This window comes from Esox lucius, chromosome 11 (assembly GCF_011004845.1).
Source record: "Esox lucius isolate fEsoLuc1 chromosome 11, fEsoLuc1.pri, whole genome shotgun sequence".
Lineage (NCBI taxonomy): Eukaryota > Metazoa > Chordata > Actinopteri > Esociformes > Esocidae > Esox > Esox lucius.
In genome coordinates this window covers 4,058,598-4,079,975 of record NC_047579.1, presented here as the reverse complement: position 1 = coordinate 4,079,975, position 21,378 = coordinate 4,058,598, and the positions used below count along the sequence as shown (strand labels likewise).

At 41.5% G+C, this 21,378-nt stretch overlaps 1 protein-coding gene across 1 annotated transcript; it reads right to left on the bottom strand.

Annotated features, from left to right (window-relative positions):
• Positions 1 to 729: 729 nt before the first annotated feature.
• On the bottom strand, positions 730 to 21,162 carry LOC105030396 (serine protease 27-like). The gene is made up of 6 exons (XM_010904245.5): positions 20,999 to 21,162; positions 17,723 to 17,749; positions 17,441 to 17,603; positions 8,818 to 9,098; positions 8,560 to 8,702; positions 730 to 1,065 (listed from the first exon to the last, which is right to left on the bottom strand). The coding sequence occupies exons 1-6, from the start codon at positions 21,054 to 21,056 to the stop codon at positions 838 to 840; spliced, it is 900 nt and encodes a 299-aa protein (XP_010902547.2). The 5' UTR covers positions 21,057 to 21,162; the 3' UTR covers positions 730 to 837.
• Between the last annotated feature and the right edge of the window lie 216 nt (positions 21,163 to 21,378).

The following is a 21,378-nucleotide window of genomic DNA, read 5'->3' as shown; positions in this document are numbered from 1 at the left end:
ATCCTCAAATGGCAGTTTCATTAAACTGTACCTACAAAACACCAGTCTCAACGACAACAGTGAAAAAGTGACTTGGAATGCTGCCCATATCAGACTGCCCAATAAAAAGGAAAGATTAACATGGGCAAAAAAAACACAGACACTGAACAGAAGAAGATAGGAAAAGTGTTATGGACAGGCAAATCTAAGATTGAGGTGTTCGGATCACAAAGAAGAACATTCATGAGATGCAGACCAAATGAAAAGATGCCGGAGGAGTGCTTGACACCCTCCGGCAGCGTGGAAGAATGTGATGGGTGGGGGCTTTGGTGGTGGCAAAGTGGGAGATTTGTACAGGGTTAAAGGGATCTTGAAAATCACTCCATTTTGCAACGGCATGCCATACCCTGTGGTATGGCATTTGAAGGACACAATTATTATTATTTCATTATTTTTAACCTTGTTAATGCCTGTACTTCTCATAAATGTTCTTATATTTCCTATTCAAATGTGTTTAATGTATGTTTTGATGGAAACAAGGAAATTCCTAAAGTTTTGAACTGTTGGGTGAATTGGTACCATAATATGTTGAACAAATATGTATTCAGGATGTCTGTAATAGACGAGTATTGTATTGTTATAAAGCTAGCCGTCTAATATCAATGTAACAAGGAAATAATGTCTTTTATTAACACTTTAAAATGAATCACTTCCATAGTACAAGCTGAAATCATGTTACAAAACAGTATCATTAGCAGTAGAATTGGCAAGGTTTTTAAAAAGAATTCCAAGTAATTATTATTATTTATATTACAGTAGACATTGCAAGAAACTTTGCTTCGCAACCATTTATTTTTTTTAAATTCTGCATTTGAAACTGAGGTCAGAATCTACACCACTGGAGGAAAAGGTGACGTAGCCTGGCAGGTCACTGGTGATTTGGCTGTTAATCCAGGTCTTGTACTGGGACACTCTGGTGTACACTCCTGGGTAATTTGCCTGGGCACAGCCGTTTCCGAAACTCACAATGCCAGACTGGATCCAGCGAGTACCCACTCTGTTCACCATCGGGCCTCCTGAATCCCCCTAAGAATTAACGTAATTACACAGTATCACTTAGATTGCATTTTAACAGGATTATGAAACACATTGTGTATGGTTTTCCATACACAACAGAGCAAGAATCACAAAACTTTCTATTGGATATTAAATTCTAAGATACCTGTCCCTACACGCTTGTTGAAAGGCATGGTTAATGTGGTTTAACACAGTCTTTCTACTTATTTGTTCCATGTACTAGTTTGCAACATTATAACACTGATAATCTCGTTATCATGGCACCTGTCAGTGGGTGGGATATATTAGGCAGCAAGTGAACATTCTGTCCTCAAAGCTGATGTGTTAGAAGCAGGAAAAATGGGCAAGTGTAAGGATCTGAGTGACTTTGACAAGGGCCAAATTGTGATGGCTAGACGACTGGGTCAGAGCATCTCCAAAACTGCAGCCCTTGTGGGGTGTTCTTGGTCTGCAGTGTTCAGTACCTATTAAAAGTGGTCCAAGAGAAAAAAGGCGATGAACTGACGACAGGGTCACGGGTGGCAAAGGCTCATTGATGCACGTGGGGAGTGAAGGCTGGCCCGTGTGGTCCGATCTAGCAGATGAGCTACTGTAGCTCAAATTGCTGAAAAGGTTAATGCTGGTACTGATAGAAAGGTGTCAGAACACACAGTGCATTGCAGTTTGTTGCGTGTGGGGCTGTGTAGCCGCAGACCCGTCAGGGTGCCCATGCTGACCCCTGTCCCTGCCGAAAGCGCCTACAATGGGCATGTGAGCATCAGAACTGGACCACCGAGCAATGGGAGAAGGTGGCCTCATCTGATAAATCACGTTTCCTTTCCTTTCACGTGGATGGCCGGGTGCATGTGTGTCACTTACCTGGAGAACACATGGCACCAGGATGCATTATGGGAACGAGACAAGCCAGCGGAGGCAGTGAGATGCTATGTCGAATATTCTGCTGGGAAACCTTGGGTCCTGCCATTCATGTGGATGTTACCAGCTACGTACCAGCTACCTAAACATTGTAGCAGACCATGTGCACCCTTTCATGGCAACGGTATTCCCTGATGGCATTGGCCTGTTTCAGAAGGATAATGCATCCTGCCACAAAGCAAAAATGGTTCAGGAATGGTTTGAGGAACATAAGAGTTCAAGGTGTTGACTTGGCCTCCCAATTCCTCAGATCTCAATCCAATCGAGCATCTGTGGGATGTCCTGGACAAACAGGTCCGATCCATGGAGGGCCCACCTCGCAACTTACAGGACTTAAATGATCTGTTGGTAACATCTTGGTGCCAGATACCATAGCACACATTCAGAGGTCTAGGGGAGTCCATGCCTCGACGGGTCAGGACGGTTTATGCGGCAAAAGGGGAACGTACACAACATTAGGCAGGTAGTCATAATGGTATGGCTGATCGATTTACATGTAGGGAAGGTTTAAGACAAACCATCCACTTGGCAAGGGCTCTTAGATCCATGAACACAGGTCAGCTAGTAGAGCCCAGAGTCCAAACTAAACATGGAGAAGCTGCGTTTAGCAGTATTGCTGTACACAACTGGATTAAACTATCAGAAGATCTTAGATGTGCCCCAAACGTATACATTCTTAAATCCTAGTTAAAAAAAAACTCTTTTCACGTGCCTATGAATGAGCACTTAAACTTAACCACACTGTTTATCCTTACAGCTTTTATAGCTTCCTATGTTTTTATCCCATTTTTATTATTTTTCTTATTATTATTATTTTTTATTATTATGATGTTGTATTGATGTTCTTGTATTTTTACTTTGTAAATCACATTGAATTGCTTCTATGTATGAATTGTGCTATATAAATAAACTTGCTTGCTATGGCCTAGAATAAATCTGCGAAACATTGCACTTGCCACCGCTGTCTCCAAGCATTCTGATCCTTGAAAATTCCTTGAGGCATGTTGGGCTGTACCTTCATCAGCAGCAAATGGATGGGTGTTAAAATTCTATATCACGTGGATCATCTGATGGGCTTGTAATTGGTCGGTTATTAACTATTCTTTCAACCTCACACGAGAGTTTGAAGGCTGTTGTCTTTCAGGGTCTGTTCTTTCACTAGGGCACTAAGGATCCTCCTTACGGTATGGATTTGCTCCTCCCAAACCCCTCCTCGATGAGAGGCGGCTAGGCTATTGTACTTCCATATGCCTTTCTTCTGCATAACCTTTTCTATGTGTGACTGATTTAGGGTTTCAATGGCCACTCGCAACTCATTTTCTGCATTGATAAAATGTGTGCCATTATCGGAACACATGATGGTGACCTCACCTCTTCTGCTGATAAAACGCTACAATGTGTTGATAGAGGAGCTGGTGTCAAAACTGTCCGCTACTTCTATGTGCACTGCCAGTACAGCTGACCATTTCTCTCGACAGGCAGATTACTGAGGTGAGCCTTCACTTCTTCAGGAAACTATTGACCTTGACTGTATCGGATAATATATGCTTCTGCAATCATCAGCTGTTCTAATGTGTTTTCCTTGCCATAGCAGCTTTGTACTTATCCATGTGCCATTGCAAAAGTACCCTTTGTCTGGGGTTTTTTCTGAATGAATGATGGTGCATTGTAACTCTTTTCTTTGGTTTTTCAAGTGGATCAATGTTTCCTTGACCCTCCAAATCCATGTAACCGATCTTTTTAGTCAACTCCAACCTGAGTAGTATTGGATTTTGTTCACAGGGTCAGAAATCTCTTCAGCTATGATAGTATTCACTGTGATGTTCTTGACCTGGATTGTTTTGAATAATTTTTGTCACATCATCTGGTCTCGGTGGCCATTCACTTTCTGGTTGTGACAGAAACTGCGGTCTCTTTATCCATGCTTCACACTCCTTCATGTTCTTAACTTAGTACATTTCCACTGCTACATCTGCTGCAGTTAACTTACAGTCTTGAAATAGTGACCTGTTTAAATGGGGCCTTCCTTCCCCATGACAAAGGAAAAAGGAATTTGGTTTAGCTTATTCTCCAACACAAGGTATGATGCTGTGCCATTGACGTTCTCATTAGCATCAGAAGAACGATGCAGCCATGCTCCTACTGTTATCCCATAGGGTTAACAGATCTGTTCATTTACTACTATAGTAACTTCACGAAACCTCACCAAGACACCAATGAGCATGTTTGGTGAAGTCAGGACCTTGCAGTAACTGAACATTCAGCATCATATCTGCAGAATCATAAATGAAGCTGTGCAGTCATAGACCACGCAAATATTCCTTATCTTTGGGTGGTACACCCCGTGGTTCTGATCTCACTTTCACTGGCACAATTGCTAACAGACAGTCTCTCTGGCCCCAGTGTAACCAACTATTTCCTGTAAACAGACGCCTGAGTACATGAGACCTCATGAAGAGTGAGGTGCAAACAATGTCTTTGTGAGCATTGTTTGCACAGGATTCTTTTCTTGCAGTTCTTGCCAGGATGGCCTTGCTAAGATGGCCAGTTCGTGCGAAGATGGCCACCCAAAACATAGCACCTTTATCTTCAGAAATTCAACACGCTTCTGCTAGCTCTTTAAACTTTCCAATGGGTGATTTTCATTTTTTTTCCCAATGGGTGATTCTTTTGACAGAAAAGACAGTGTTTCAAAAGGCATTAGCTGCCTTGAATGGGCCAGGCTGCCTTGCCATTGCATTTTGCATTTTATTCTCTACTGCCACATTGGTTGCGAAGCTGCTTCCCTTCACACCACTTTTGAGAACTTTTCCTTTTTCTCTGCTTCTTCCCTCTGTAGATGTACAACTGTCTTGGAGGTCTCGAAAGAGAGGATCCATAGCTATTTTTGCTTGACAGTCAATGAAGATAACAAGTTCAGCAAATCTTGCTCTGTGTCCTCTCCTTTCTTTGATGTCAAATGCTGCATTGCGCCATCTTTCCCAAATTTTTGTATGTGTATTTGGATATCACTATTCTTGTGTTGGTATGGTTAACCTTTTTTTTTTTTTCTGCTTTACGGTTAACTCCCGCTGGGCAATAAAATGCTAAATCATTATTTAAAAATCATACAATGTGATTTTCTGGATTTTGGTTTTAGATTCCGTCTCTCACAGTTGAAGTGCACCTATGATAAAAATTACAGACCTCTCCATGCTTTGTAAGTGGGAAAACCTGCAAAATTGGCAGTGTATCAAATACTTGTTCTCCCTACTGTATGACCTACAGAAGGCTATCAGAGATGGAAAAAGAGATTACAGAGATAAGTTGGAGTCAAACTACGACAGCTGTGACGCCTGATGCATCTTCTGTGGACTGCAACACATCACAAACTACAAAGGGAGGAATAGCAGTGATGCTTGTCCCACCGCCTCGCTCCCTGACAAGCTCAGCTCCTTCTATACACGGTTTGAGGCGACCGACACAATTCCTTCAGTGAGGCTTGCTGAGGCCCAGGACGACTACAAACTGTCCCAACCATGGCCCATGTGTGGAGGGCTCTTAAAAAAGTGAATCCTGGGAAGTCACCTGGGCCAGATGGCTTTCCAGGCCGTGTCCTCAAGGGGTGCGCCGACCAGGTAGCGGAGGTTTCCACCTCCATTTTCAACCTCTCCCTGAATCTATCAGTAGTCCCCTCCTGCTTCAAACAGACAACCATCATCCCTGTACTGAAGAAACCTTCCATCACCTGCCTGAACGCCTACCGCCCTGTAGTACTGACCTCCATCACCATGAAGTGCTTAGAGTGGCTTGTCAGAACTCACATCTGCTCCACCCTTCCTGACACCTTGGACCCCTTTGAATTTGCATACCGCCCCAATAGATCTACGGACGATGCCATCGCCCTGACGACACACACCGCCCTCTCACACCTGGAAAAAGGCAATACACCTAGGTGAGGATGCGGTTTGTGGACTACAGCTCTGTATTCAACACTTTTGTGCCCACCAAGCTTGTTCCATAACTCTCGGACTTAACACATCCCTGGACTTCCTTACAGGCAGACCCCTGGTGGTGAGAATGGGCTGCACTGACCCTGAGCACTGGAGCTCCACAGGGCTGCGTACTCAGTCCCCTTCTGTACTCCTTATTCACGCATGACTGTGTGGCCACACACAGCTCCAACACCATCCTTAAATTCACGGACGACACAACCATCCTTGGTTTCATCATTGTTGGTGGAGATGAGACCAAGGATGGTTGTGTCATCCGCAGACTTATAGAGAGTAGGTAAAGAACCTGGCCACCTCCCTCTAAACATCTGCAAGACTAAGGAGATGATTGTGGACTTCAGGAAGCACCCATACACATCAATGGAACAAGTGGAGAGAGTCTACAAATTCAGGTTTCTCTGTGTGTTCATCAAGGATGACATCACTTGATCTAGGCAAGCGAACTCGGTTGTGAAAACTGCCCAAAAACGTCTTTACTTCCTGAGGAGACTCAAGACGTTTGGCATGTAAAACTCTCACTAACTTCTACAGGTGCACCATTGAAAGCATTATTGCCTGGTACGGCAGCTGCTCTGCTATGGACCGCAAATCCCTCCAGAGGGTGGTAAAGTCTGTGGAGCACATCATGGGCTGCCATCTCCCCTCCTTGGACGACATCTAACATACACAATGCTGGAGGAACATCATCAAAGACCACAGCCACCCAGGCTTTTGTCCTTTCACACTGATGCCGTCTGGTAGATGCTACCAGAGCATTGGGGCACGCACCTCCAGACTCATTAACATATTGATCCCACATGAACATTCCAGATGCTCTGATGTCTTTTTAGGTACTTTCAATGTACACTAGAGTGTTCCCTTTCATGTGCATTCATAAGCATAGTACACTCATGTGTCCATAATAATCCATACTTCTACCCATATTGTGCATTTTCCCAATCCTACTCCTAAATTACTGCTATTTTACTTATTTATATTTTTGCCATACTTGCCATCTCTATTATATTCAATACTATTACCCATTGGCTGGTAGTTTAGGGTAGTCTTTTAAAATGTCTGCTAGTTTAACAGTGTTATGTATATTATACTTTTTTTATTGCAATATATTTTTTCATCATTCTTACAACGTAGATGTTGGATGCCATGTCAATGAATTTCATTGTGCTGGATGACGCTGTGACATTCAGTACATTTGACTAATAAACTTGAACTGAATTAGAATTTTTTAATTAGCACAACTTCATGATGATGTTAAGGACATCATCATTAACATCATCATGAATGCGGTTTACCTCTTCTTCTCTTGCTCTGTTTTCACTGTTTGTTTTACTGTCACTCAAGGCATATATCCACTTTTTTGTTTCTTCTTTAAACTGGCTAATAGACAAAATTTTAGGCTCAAGCCTGTTGTATAGATCTGCACCCTTTTCTTTCTCGGGCAGAAGATCTTCTACTTGGTTACAGAGTTCTTGCAAGAGTAGGGAAATTATTGTGCATACACTCTTGCACCCTTTGCACATTGCTAACACTCTTCCAACTTCGGTCCTTTTATCAGTTATCCGAGCTAATACTCACCTCATGGCTCCAATAAGACTACACAGTTTAACCTCCAAAGCTATTTCAATTAGCTTGCTCCTACTTTTAGATTTCCTTTCTACAGCATCTTGAATAAGTTTCATCAACTGTAATACACGTAAAAACATCTGGTGAGCTATGAGAGATTTTAGTATTTTAAAGGTTCTCAATCCTTTCTCTAACCTTTCCATGTTTTTTTTTCTTTTCTTTCATACGAAAAAGTTGCATTGAGGACTTCTCCTTTGAGATGCACTGGTTGTGTAAAATGGCCTCTATCCCTCCATCATTCATTCGTTCTTGCTAATTACTTACGAGCAGTTTTTTTACTAATGTAATGGCCTACTTTCAGGATGTCACGATAGGCCATAAATGAGCTGTAGGCACAGTTATTTTAGTCTGACGCAAATGACAGGAGATGTTATTCAGTTGAACAATGTTTACTGACAAAAAAAGGTTTTGTATGACATGGTAAAAAAATTATATGCGTCCGAGCCTAACGCAGCTCTCTCTTCCTTTCACTAATTAACCATGATGTAATTTATTACATTCTCACATTATGGCTCTTACAAGAGTAATACCCCAAAAAAACTGAAGGATCCCTTTTGGGTTTACATCACGAAATGAGCGAAAACTTGCTTATAACCTGGCGGAGAGGATTGGAACATAGTATATACGCACAGGGCTGGTTCTAGGGGGCCCTGACAACTAGGGAACCCCGACTGCTAGGGAAGAGGGGGCCCGAAATCAAATTTTGCTTAGGGGCCCCAAAAGGCTAGAGCCGGCACTGAATACATGGAGAGGGCTCAATTTGACCTGAGCTTGGAGTGAGACTGTGTATTTGAAGTAAGTGCTTATACGGTTACTGTTGTTTAAATGGCTAGCAACTGTCATCAGTGTTTTCTTTTCGCAATGCACAGCCTGGAGGCTAGGATAGATAAAATGTGTCCTAACCCCAGACAGATTACAAATGTACCACATTAATCCACTGTATTGAACAAACAAGATACACAATATAATTTACCTGACAGGAATCCTTTCCTCCTTCTGACAGTCCAGCACAGATCATGTTACCCGTGATGGTGCTTCCATAGATACATTTACACTTCCTGTTTCCCACTACTGGCACAGACACCTCCTGTAGAGGTTGTGGTGAGGGCAGGGGCACTGGCGAAAGACAAACATATAACAAAACCCTTTTCCTCAACATACTCAAGAGAATCTTTATCAAATGTATGATTGACATTCATGAATAGCTAAATCAAGCTATATATCTGTGCACCTCCACTGCTGCTAGTGGTGCCCCAGCCAGTGACCCAGCTAGTAGTGCCTGCAAAGAAGGTGCTGTCTGGTGCAGCTAGGCAGACTGGCCTGATGTAGTTGGTAAAAGACACCGGGGAGGAGAGCTTCAGCAGACACAGGTCGTTGTTGTTGTCGTCGTTTGTCATAAAGCTGTAGTTTGGGTGGCGGATGATCTTAGTGACTCTCCGGCTCACCTCGTTAGGGTTGGCACCCTGCTGGTTCTGACGACCAAGGTAGACCACCAAACGGAATCTATTAGTGCTGAGGAAAAAAATATATAAAATCAATGATAGCATTGTGTAGAAATGTCTCAATTGAGTTACAGTTTAGGGTTCACATCATCATTGATAAGCATCATTCTAGTATGATTCTGCAAAAAGGTAGAACTCAAGGAACAGAACACTTGTGCAAAGTTTAGGTAGGGTTGACCTAAGATGTGAATGTCTAGAGGAAGTGTTAGGGACTTAAATATAATCCAATTAACAGTTTGATAATATATCCCATATTTTATTATATACACATACAGTATATCAAAGGCTTCACCAAAAGCATCAAATCAACAATGTATATATAAAATGTTTATACCTTAACACAATTATTCATTGTGTGACCATCTTAAAAAAAGTGTTATGTTGTAGGATGACTACAACAAGCAAATCAAGTGTCAGGATGGCGTAGTGGTGGAGAGGAGGAACCAGGCAAAGGCAGAGTGGCAGTCCATGTTCGTTTTTTAATAGAAAAGAACACCGAGCCCTTACACAAACTGAATCGAAAAGAAAGATTGAAACAAAATGAAAACACACCACTGACACGAAACAAGGAACAATGACCGACAAGTGAGGGGAGCAGAGGAGCAACATTTAAACATATACTAATGACTGAATAGGGACCTGGTGTGAGTGATAATCAGAGATGAGTCCGGGATGTGCTCATGGATGGAAGGAAAAGCAGGAGATGACGGGGCTGTCCGCCACCTCACCATTACATCAAGGCAGTGCAAACATCTCAATCAGCAGGTTAAGTTGCCCAATGTAAGGGCAAAGCTAAAAATACCATTAGGTCCATTATTTTCCTATAACTGTCTTTTAGCCGATTACATTTTATCTGCTTTTGATTTATTGGCTGCTGGCCCAAATTTCAGGAAGAAAAAAGAATATAGCTCACGACAATGTGAAAAAAAGCACTTCATAAGTGTTCTGGACAGGTTGCTGTCATGTTCTGGCACAGCATCCAGCCATGTCAGTGAAGCCAACGCCTGCTCTCCCTCACATCACAGACACCTGTATGTTTATTACTGCCCGTACCTGTATTCCTTCATCACGGACACCTGTTTGTTTATTACTGCCCGTACCTGTATTCCTTCATCACGGACACCTGTATGTTTATTACTGCCCGTACCTGTATTCCTTCACCACAGACACCTGTATGTTTATTACTGCCCGTACCTGTATTCCTTCATCACAGACACCTGTATGTTTATTACTGCCCGTACCTGTATTCCTTCACCACGGACACCTGTATGTTTATTACTGCCCGTACCTGTATTCCTTCACCACGGACACCTGTATGTTTATTACTGCCCGTACCTGTATTCCTTCACCACAGACACCTGTATGTTTATTACTGCCCGTACCTGTATTCCTTCATCACGGACCCTGTTTACGGTTGTTTTGCCTTCATTACACATCTATACACCGATCAGCCATAACATTAGGACCACTGACAGGTGAAGTGAATAACACTGATACACCGATCAGCCATAACATTATGACCACTGCCAGGTGAAGAGAATAACACTGATAATCTCGTTATCATGGCACCTGTTAGTGGATGGGATATACTAGGCAGCAAGTGAACATTGTCCTCAAAGTTGAAAAATGAGCCTATCAAAAAGCGGTCCAAGGAAGGAAAAGCAGTCAACCGGCGGCCAAGGCTCACTGATGCACCTGGGGAGCGAAGGCATGTGTGATCCGATCCAACAGACGAGCCACTGTAGCTCAAATTGATGAAAAAGTATTAGGCTGGTACTGATAGAAAGGTGTCAGAACACAGTGCATTGCAGTTTGTTGCGTGTGGGGCTGTGTAGTCGCAGACCAGTCAGGGTGCCCATGCTGACCACGTCCACTGCTGAAAGTGCCTACAATGGGCAGGTGAGCATCAGAACTGGACCACGGAGCAATGTAAGAAGGTGGCCTGGTCTGATGAATATTGTTTGCTTTTACATCATGTGGATGGCCGGGTACGTGTGCGTCACTTACCTGGAGAACACATGGTACCAGGATGTATTATGGGAAGGAGGCAAGCCGGCGGAGGCAGTGTGATGCTTTACGCAATGTTCTGCTGGGAGACCTTGGGTCCTGCCATTCATGTGGATGTTACTTTGACACGTACCACCTATCTGAGCATTGTTGCAGACCATGTGCACCCTTTCATGGTTTCATGGTATTCCCTGGCATTCAGCAGGATAATGCACCCTGCCACAAAGCAAAAATGGTTCAGGAATGGTTTGAGGAACAATGAGTTCAAGGTTTTGACTTGGCCTCCAAATTCCCCAGATCTCTATCCAATCGAGCATCCATGGGATGTGCTGGACAAACAAGTCCGATCCATGGTGGCCCTATCTCGCAACTTACAGGACTTAAAGGATCTGCTGCTAACGTCTTGGTGCCAGATAAGGTGACAGATACCACAGTACACCTTCAGAGGTCAAAGGAGTCCATGCCTTGATGGGTCAGGGCCATTTTGGCAGCAAAAGTGGGACCAACACAATATTAGGCAGGTTGTCATAAGGTTATGGCTGATTGGTGTGCATTCCACTTGTAACATACATTTAATACTTGTCAATTTCCTGCCCTCTTCTATTTGCACTTCTGGTTGGATGCTAATTGCAATTCGTTGTACTGTAATCATACTGTTCAATGACAATAAAGTTTAATCAAATCATCTAAAAAAAGTTATGCAATGGCTGAATCTCAAATTGCATATTAGATATTGCATACTACATACTTCCCCAATGATAGTGAAGGACTTACTGTTTTGTATATAGTAAGCAATGCCAGTATTGGGACTAATTGGGACATACTACCTCAGCAAAAAATTTTGTCTTGACATTAGGTCATTTTGTCACGCATTTACATCACGCAAAGTTTAATTATTTAGCTAGACACTATTAAGCATTGTGAGAAACTGACTAACTGACTAACGCTTATAAAGCTTACTTCCACCACAAATAGCATCAATAAACTGTATGGCTTTTGCCATTGAACATTTTAACAGGTTATTAGCCAGTAATAGGCCTACTAGTATCTACCTGTGATGTGCTTCGGGTGCCTGCTATTGTGAAAATAGCAATGCCAACTGTTTTGGGTACAAGAGAGGCAGGGTTGGGTAGGTTACTTTTTAAATGTAATACGTTACAGTTACCCATCTACATTTGTAATCAGTGACGTAATGATTCCTGAGTTTGATTTCTCAGACTCAGCAACGTAATCACATGACTTTGAATTACTTTTAGATTACTTTAATATTAAGAAGCATTAGAAAACATTGGAATAGCCTATCACCAATTGAACACATTTTGTGGGATCAATCCATGTTGGAGTTTACAGAGCTGGCCAAAAATTGAATTTTCTAAACGTTGCAAAAGCCACAGGCACGGGAAGGCACGGGGTTTGCAATCGTGAACACCCGCACACAAATACATTCTAGCTGCGTGAACGCTGTGATTATAGGGCCACCAGCGAAGGATTTTCAAAACGCTAATGATATAAATAAACTGATTATACACCTGAACTCTTAGCTTAAATTCAATGCGGTCAGCAACCAATGATAACTACAATTTTCTGAGATGCAAAGCAAAAGCAGGATCACAAAAGGGCTTCATGTATGGACGGAGGTGGCTGCATCTAATGCAAATCATCAACCTTTGGCAGAGTGCTTCCCAACACATTTTCTCCTCAAATGTCGTGATCAAAAATAAAATAACTAGTATTAGTAAAGAGTTGGATTATTGGGCCCTAAAAACCAGGGACCAAGTGACTCAGACCTGACATTTAACAGTCTTATCAAAGCCGTCACCAAAACAGCATTTTATCATCTTAAAATTATAGCCAGAATCAAGGGCTTGGTGTCCCAAAAACCAAGAGAATCTCATCCATGCTTTTCTCTCTAATCGAATGGACTCTTAACCGGACTCCCCAAAAAGACTGTAAAACACCCGGAGCTCATTCAGAATGTTAACTAGGACCAAGAGAACAGAGCACATCACTCCCATTCGTAATTATTTGCACTGGCTTCCAGTCAGGTACAGAATAGATTTGAAAATGGTGCTTTTAGTTTATATATCACAATGGTTTAGGCCCTGAATACATTTCTGATGTGTTTGAAGAATATAAACCAAGCAGTTTTCTTAGATACATAAACTCAGGTCAGCTAGTAGAGTGCAGAGTCCAAACTAAACATGGCCAAGCTGCTTTAGCAGTTATGCGGCGCACAACTGGAATAAACTATCAAAAGATGTGACCCAAACACATACATTTTTAAATCCAGGTTAAAACACTTCTCTTTAAACTTAACCACACTGTTTAGCTTACAGCTTTTATATCTTCCTATGTTTTTATCCTGTTTTATCTTATTCTGTCTTATTATTATGATGTTGCTTTGATGTTTTCATTTGAGTATTTGTTTTTTAATAATATTGTATTTTCAGGTTTTCTTTTTCTTTGTAAAGCACATTGAAATGTTTCTATGTATGAATCGTGCTATATAAATAAACTTGCTTGCTTGCTGCTTACTAGAGACGAGAGAATCGCGAAAACCCTCCTCTTTTACTGCACAAGGGGTTGTGGTCTATATTACCCCAAAAATCATGCATGGATGCATTCTTCAAAAATACACCAGAAAGTCGCAATATAACTGTAAACAGTTTTATTTTAGGCTTACTGTAACGTAGCTACTTAAGCTTGTAGCCAGCCAAGTTTTTGTCTATCCTAAATCCATAATTTTTTGCTTGTGTTTTGCTTGTGGCAACAAAAGATGGGATACCGGTTTGAATTTTTTGCATCCCCTTTCACGTCTTAATTCACTTTCATTGCTGCAGAAGAGCTGTAAATTGTATACTGGTTTAAGTTTTAGAACACCCCCACTTTTCCAGTTCTGACTGAAACATAAGCAGTTCAAGTCCAGTGAATAACCTGAAATGGTAGGTATAAAGGTGACTGATAGATAATGGGCATGAAAAGTAACTGAATTAAGCTTGACACAATGTATGAGAGTACTCAGGACACTAGGTAGGAAGGACACTAGGTAGGAAATGTGATGCTCCATTACTAATGGGTCCCACACACACTGTCCATACCACCTGCTATAGGGGATCAAACAATTATTTCACTCATTAAAATGCAAATCAATTTATAACATTTTTGACATGGGTTTTTGATTCCGTATCTCACGTGAAGTTTACCTATGATAAAAATTACAGACCTTTACATGCTTTGTAAGTTGGAAAACCTGCACAATCGGCAGTGTATCAAATACTTGTTCTCCCCACTGTATTTATAATATTCAATACTCCTGCCCATATAGATCTATTCCCCTTTCTACACCCTTTAAAATTGCTGCTAGTTTACATACAGGTGCTGGTCATGAAATTAGAATATCATCAAAAGTTGATTTATTTCAGTAATTCCATTCAAAAAGTGAAACTTGTATAATGTATACATTCATTTCACACAGACTGATATATTTCAAGTGTTTATTTATTAAATTTTGATGATTAAAACTGACAACTAATGAAAATCTCAGATTATTTGAATATTGTGAAAAGGTTCAATATTGAAGACACCTGGTGCCACACTCTAATCAGTTAATTAACCCAGAACACCTGCAAAGGCCTTTAAATGGTCTCTCAGTCTAGTTCTGTAGGCTACACAATCATGGGGAAGACTGCTCACTTGACAGCTGTCCAAAAGACGACCATTGACACCTTGCACAAGGAGGGCAAGACACAAAAGGTCATCGCTAAAGAGGCTGGCTGTTCACAGAGTGTCCAAGCACATTAATAGAGAGGCGAAGTGAAGGAAAAGATGTGGTAGAAAGAAGTGTACAAGCAATAGGGATAACCGCACCTTGGAGAGGATTGTGAAACAAAACCCATTCAAAAATGTGGGGGAGATTCACAAAGAAATTCAACACCACTGTTGTTTGCTCCTTGGGGTTTAAGGCCAGGTGTCTCTGTAAAGCACTTTGTGACAACTACATTTGATTGATTGATTGATTGATTGATTGAGTCAGTGCTTCAAGAACCATCACGCACAGACGTATGCAAGACATGGGTTTCAGCTGTCGCATTCCTTGTGTCAAGCCACTCTTGAACAAGACAAAGCATCAGAAGCGTCTCATCTGGGCTAAAGACAAAAAGGACTGGACTGCTGCTGAGTTATGTTCTCTGATGAAAGTACATTTTGTATTTCCTTTGGAAATCAAGGTCCCAGTGTCTGGAGGAAGAGAGGAGAGGCACAGAATCCACATTGCTTGAAGTCCAGTGTAAAGTTTCTACAATAAGGAGACTGACTTTGATCAGGGTTATTGGATTAATTGGAATGACTGAATATTTGACAGACCTTTAGTGAGTAATGTAAAGATGTAGCCCAATAGAAAGCAGTGGTTTAGAAACACTTGCCAAAGGCACTGTACATAAAATGCAAATTCCATTTTTGCCCAACTATGTAAACTCGAACATTGATTGATCCTGCAAAAAGTGTTCAATTCATTATAACACTATTTGTGTTTAATGCCTCTTAATGTGAAAGTAATGTAAAATGTATTCAACGTAATCAGATTGTTACTGAGGTTGAGTAATCAAAAAGTTGCATTACTGATTATATATATGGACAGGTAACTTGTAACTGTAACAGATTACATTTAAAAGGTAACCTACCCAACCCTGGCATAAGGCATGTCCAAATATCAACTAGTGAAAAATGCGTAGAAGGCATGGGCAGGAAAGGTTTACAAGGCAGGACTCAGACCCATCGTTCCAATGAAATCTTCGTAATTGAAATATACACGGCACAAAAAAATTAAGGAACAGTTAAATCAGACGTCAGGTCTCAATTAACAAAATATATTAAAGATCTAAATCTTTACTGTACATTGGGTAATTCGTTGAGAACAAAATGACGTAACAGTGGTCAACGGAAATCAAAATCACCAACCGATTGAAGGCTAGATTCAAACGCACACTGAAAATAAAAGTTAACAATTGAAATCACTGTTCCAACTTAAAGCAACTCGGTAGTGTGTACGGCCCCACGTGCCTGTTTGAGCCGGTGGAAAAGGTGTCCTGGGGGATCTCCTTCCAGACCTGGATCAGGGCTTTGGAGAGCTCCTGGACAGTCTGTGGCGTTACTTGGCATCGTCAGATGAATCGATTCATAACGTCCCAGAGGTTCTCAATTGGATTCAGGTATAAGGAACGTGAGGGCCAATCAATGGCATCAATGCCTTCATCATCCAGGAACTGCCTAAACACTCTGGCTACATGAGGCCGGGCATTGTCCTGCACCAGGAGGAACCCAGGGCCCACTACACCAGCGTAAGGTCTGACGATGGGTCTGAGGATTTCATCCCAGTACCTAACAGCCGATGGGTACCATTGGCTAGCACGTGGAGGTCTGTTTGAACCTATAAGGATATGCCTCCCCAGACCACCACTGACCCACCGCCAAACCGGTCATGCTGGATGATGTTGCAGGCAGCATGGTGTCTCCAGACTCTGTCACATGTGCTCAGTGTGAACCTGTTCTCATTTGTGAAGAGAACGGGGCACCAGTAGTGCACCTGCCAATTCTGGTGTTCTCTGGCTAAAGCCAATCGAGCTGCACGGAGCTGAGCACAGGTCGCAGTAGAGGAAGTCAGGGCCTCATGCCACCCTTATGGAGTCTGATTCTGACAGTTTGGTCAGAAACATGTAGCCTGCTGGAGGTCATATTGTAGGACTCTGGCAGTGCACCTCCTGTTCCTCCTCACACAGTGGAGCAGATATTGGTTCTGCTGCTGGGTTGATGCCCTTCTACACCCCTGTCCATCTCTCCTCATGTAATGGCCTGTCTCCTGGTATCTCCTCTATGCTCTTGAGACTGTACCGGGAGACACAGCAAACCTTCTTGTGACAGCATGTATGGATGTGCCATCCTGGAGGATCTTGACTGCCTGTGAAAACCTGAATGGGCTGCAGGTACCGCCTCATGCTACCAGTAGTGACAAGGAACCAAGGAAAACACAAAACTTGAGAAGGACAAGTCAGGAAGGATAACCTCTTCAGTGCACATGTAACTTTCATTTGCACCAAAACAGGCGACAATGATTCACAATAATTTATGCTTCCTAACTGGACAGATTGACATCCCTGAAGTTTAATTGACTTGGTGTTATACTGTGATGATTACGTATTCCCTTAATTCTTTTGAGCAGTGTATTTTAAATTGGAATCGGCCGATAACCCTGCATGGGAAGCCAATTTGATCATTTAGCAAAATCATTCCAGAAGGATCTGTTGAAAAGGTTGTAGTTAAAGGTTAGGAATCCATCAGTACAGCAATTACCTTTGGAAGCAGTGAGCAGCAGTCAGCACCCACTCTCTGTTAATGAGGGATCCCCCACAAAAATGGCTGCCAAATTTGTGCAGACTGGCCTGCCAAGGCCAACTCCCTCTATGAGCATCCTGACCCCCCACAATCTTGGAGTTGAGAGCAGAGGTTCCACACACTAACAGTGAGTAGAATGGGGGATTGGAAAGACATTAGTGAAAAAGTCACATTTAATTAAACGTAAGATAGAATATGAACCTTTGTGTTTTGAGGACATGAGTGGTAAGGATAACTTACCAGTAGAACTCTGCTGGGAATGACAGTCTGAAATACAAGATAGAAAGAATAGTAAATATGTTGTATTCCCTAACCCATCCATTTTAGATTTGTGCTAAGAAGCAAAAAGGGGTCCCTGAAAATGTTGCACAATAGTTTACTATATCACCAAATGTTTTTATGCATCCAATCCAGAAATGTATCAGCTATGTTTTAAAGTTACATTTGATAGTTTTTTTTGCCAGTGAAGGAACCGAGATATGACAATTCTACTGAAGTATTACATGATTCTTCACTATCTAGTGTAGCCATTTATAATTATGTACTCAATTTCCATCCTAGCATGTACACTGTGTGTCTGGTCATATGCTTTTAAATAAATGCTTTTATTTATTTAAACATGCCCTGATGTTTACATTTTGTGTTACAAATGTATTCAGGGGCTAAGGTCATGCCTTAATCACCCTATGCTTTTATCTTTTACAATCGAGAGAATTCTGACTAACTGCGCCACATCGTGGTTTGGCTCCGTGGCCGACTGGAAGGCCCTGCAACGGGTGGTGAAAACCGCCCTGCACATCACTGGTGCCCAGATCCCAACCATCATAGAACTCCAGCACATCACTGGTGCCCAGATCCCAACCATCATAGACCTCCAGCGCAAGCGGTGTCTGCATAGGGTGTGCGGGACACTTCACATCCATGACACAAACTGTTTGCCCTCTTACCATCTGGCAGGCGGTACAGGTCTCTTCGTTCCCACACCAGCAGGCTCAGGAATAGTTTCTTTCCAGCTACTGTAACCCGGCTGAACCCAACACTAACCACACCCACCCTCCTAGTACTGCCTCTCAGGGACCTTGATGCACTACTCTCCTTGTACTACGGGACTCTGACACTGCTTTAGAAAGTCTGATAAGGACATTTTCAGTTGTTACATGTACGTCTACCTTTGGGAATCCCTGCATTTCAGTTGCACATGCTACCTTAATTTGCCTTCATTGCACATTTAGAATTGTCATTTGTACTTGCATTTGCCTTCATTGCACATCTATACATCCCACATGTAACTAACATTATACTTAATACTTGTACATTTTCTGCCCTCATCTATTTGCACTTCTGGTTAGATTCTAACTGCTCATCGTTCTCTGCTTGTACTGTTCAGTGACAATAAAGTTGGATCTAATCCAAAAAATGTAAATCTATCTTGACCCATGAGTTGATCACGGTTTTACAACATGGTGCCAGGAAGCATAGATTGAAATATGTCCCTACTTGATAAGACTGTCTATTCCTCAGGACTAGTCTTGTTGCCATTAGGTTAGCTATCCAACCACCACAACTTTAGTTGAGACATAAACCAGGGAGGAGTTTCGGTCTCTCTTGCATTTCCCTCACCTATGTATGCATCTTCACTCTTGCAACATCTCAATCTCCAGAGAACATTTCTATTTGACACTGTAATACTCTCTTTACATATTAAATTCAGTTATTACATTAATTTGTTGACTATTTGGAATTAATCTAAAGTGGGTCAAAATCCAGTTCCTTCAACAGTGGTTTGGTTGTTCTCAGAAATCCAGCAAACACAATCCCAAAATAATTTGTTGGAAATCTTTTGGAGAATCTCCATACCTAACTTACTTTAAGTATGAGAGAAAAGCTTGTAAAATGGAACCATCCGGGTGTCACATTAATAAACAAAGCTAACGTAAGTGCCTTCGGAATAAGCAAAGGCAAATTACCAACATGATTCATTATATACCACACAACAGGCAACTGAACTCACAACATATCATTGCAGCTAAAGAAGTGGTGGCACCAGGAATTTCTAACTCATGGAGCTATATTGGCTTGGCCATTGTTTAGTGGTGTTAATAATTGAACATGCATGCATGCACACACGAGTTGAGGAGTTAAAAATGTTACCCATGGGGCTCTTTAGCCATTCTTCAGGTAGCGGTAGAGTCGAGGCTCAAACCTAGACTGTAGTGATCAGCTTGATGTTACAAGAGAGCACCTTAAACTGCTTTGTCACCTGGGAGTCCAAAACCCTTGCCTTTTTAATGGGCGTACCCAGTTCTGTACAGATTCCAAAAGGCTTGTTAGGCTGTTAACCCTTTAAAAAACTCTTTGGATTGCAGTGATATGATTTGAACTCCCTTTCTAAGAGTATACATACAGCTCCGGAAATAATTAAGAGACCACTGCATCTTTTACTTTACTTTCCAAAAAAGTCAAAAAGTTAGGTTTTGAGTGAGTTTAAAATTAAGAGACCACTGCAAATTGAACGCTTCTGTATTTTCACATACTGATCAGTCTTCAGGATAGAAATAGTGAAATGCCTAACATCATCTATTTAAATACATTTTCTTTTACATGTTTCTGAAACATGTGGAGATATCAGGTCGGGGTAATCTCCAGATGATAAGCCCCCCACACGCTCCTTCTGTGAGATGTGCCAGAACAGGTGTGAAGTCAAATCAAACAGGAATTAAATTACAGTTATTGTGTAAATGAAATTGTTGCAGTTGAACTTCGTCTTTCCCATATAGGGATGAGTTGCAACCAAATCTCAAGTCATATTATTCTCATTTGATAAGTAATGTGCCATTCCTATGGGAATCCAGTTAGTAGGGAGATCCAGAATTAAGGAATTTAATATCACTTGCAACCTGAATCTATGGAACTACCTAAAGCCTTTTAAGTGGAACAATTACCTCAGTAATAGGTTAAATATATTATTTTATGGCAACATTTACCAGACTAAACCCCTAGCTCTGGCCAAAGGCTTTGCCGTGCCCATCTCTCTGCAAGGAGTCTTGATCTATCTTCTTGATGTATTCAAGATTACAAAAATCTGTTCTCATATATCTTGGCCACTATCACCAGGTAAAGTCACTTGGAAAGCCTTAATCAAATTGCATTTTACAATCGTTTACACGACCTACCAGAATTCAAATCAGTAGCTGTTTAAGTCACACATGGTGGAACCTTGTCTGGTTAGAGGACGTAACAGTAGGACTGAACATCGTACTATGACAGAAATCAAACCTCTGTGGGCCAGGTTCTGGGACTAACCCAGTCATGACCACTTTAATGAGTCCGGATCTATGGGCAATATATCTGGAAATACTCACTATATGTTCAAACATTAGCGTCAGTCCTTTTAAGTTCATAGAAAGTTAAATTGACAAAGTTATGTAACATGATTCTGTGAAAATAAACAAATTAATTGCCCTGAAAAAAAACTTAGTTGCAAACTTGATGAACTGAGAAATATGGATTACTTACATCTGGATAGGAAGGTAACCATCATGGTTACCACACAAACAGCCCTAAGAAACACCATCCTTAGTTATTGGTATCCTAGGACTCAATTTCCCTTAATCCCTTCTTAAGTATCCCTCTCTGTTTGTCCTCAACTCCTCCTACACACTAGATTACCCCATTCCTTACACACCTGTCAGCCTGTCTATTTTCTCTATCCACTTCCTTTTATGCATCAAAACTAGATGCTGAAATCAATGGTTAACCCAAACCTAACCCAAACCTTCCATTACAGCTATAACTTATAATGTTGAAACTACAGGGATTTTTCAGTCTACCTTGTATGAAAAGTCAACAGCACTCATAATTATCTGTGATTACTATAGATGTTTTTTGCTGTGATC

Coding starts and splice junctions, on each gene's coding strand:
- LOC105030396 (XM_010904245.5), bottom strand. CDS start 21,056: ATGGTGTTTCTTAGGGCTGTTTGTGTGGTAACCATGATGGTTACCTTC. Junction 9,099..17,440: donor GCTGCTCACTGCTTCCAAAG/GTAATTGCTGTA, acceptor TTTTTTCCTCAG/CACTAATAGATTCCGTTTGG. Junction 8,703..8,817: donor CACCACTAGCAGCAGTGGAG/GTGCACAGATAT, acceptor GTCTTTCGCCAG/TGCCCCTGCCCTCACCACAA.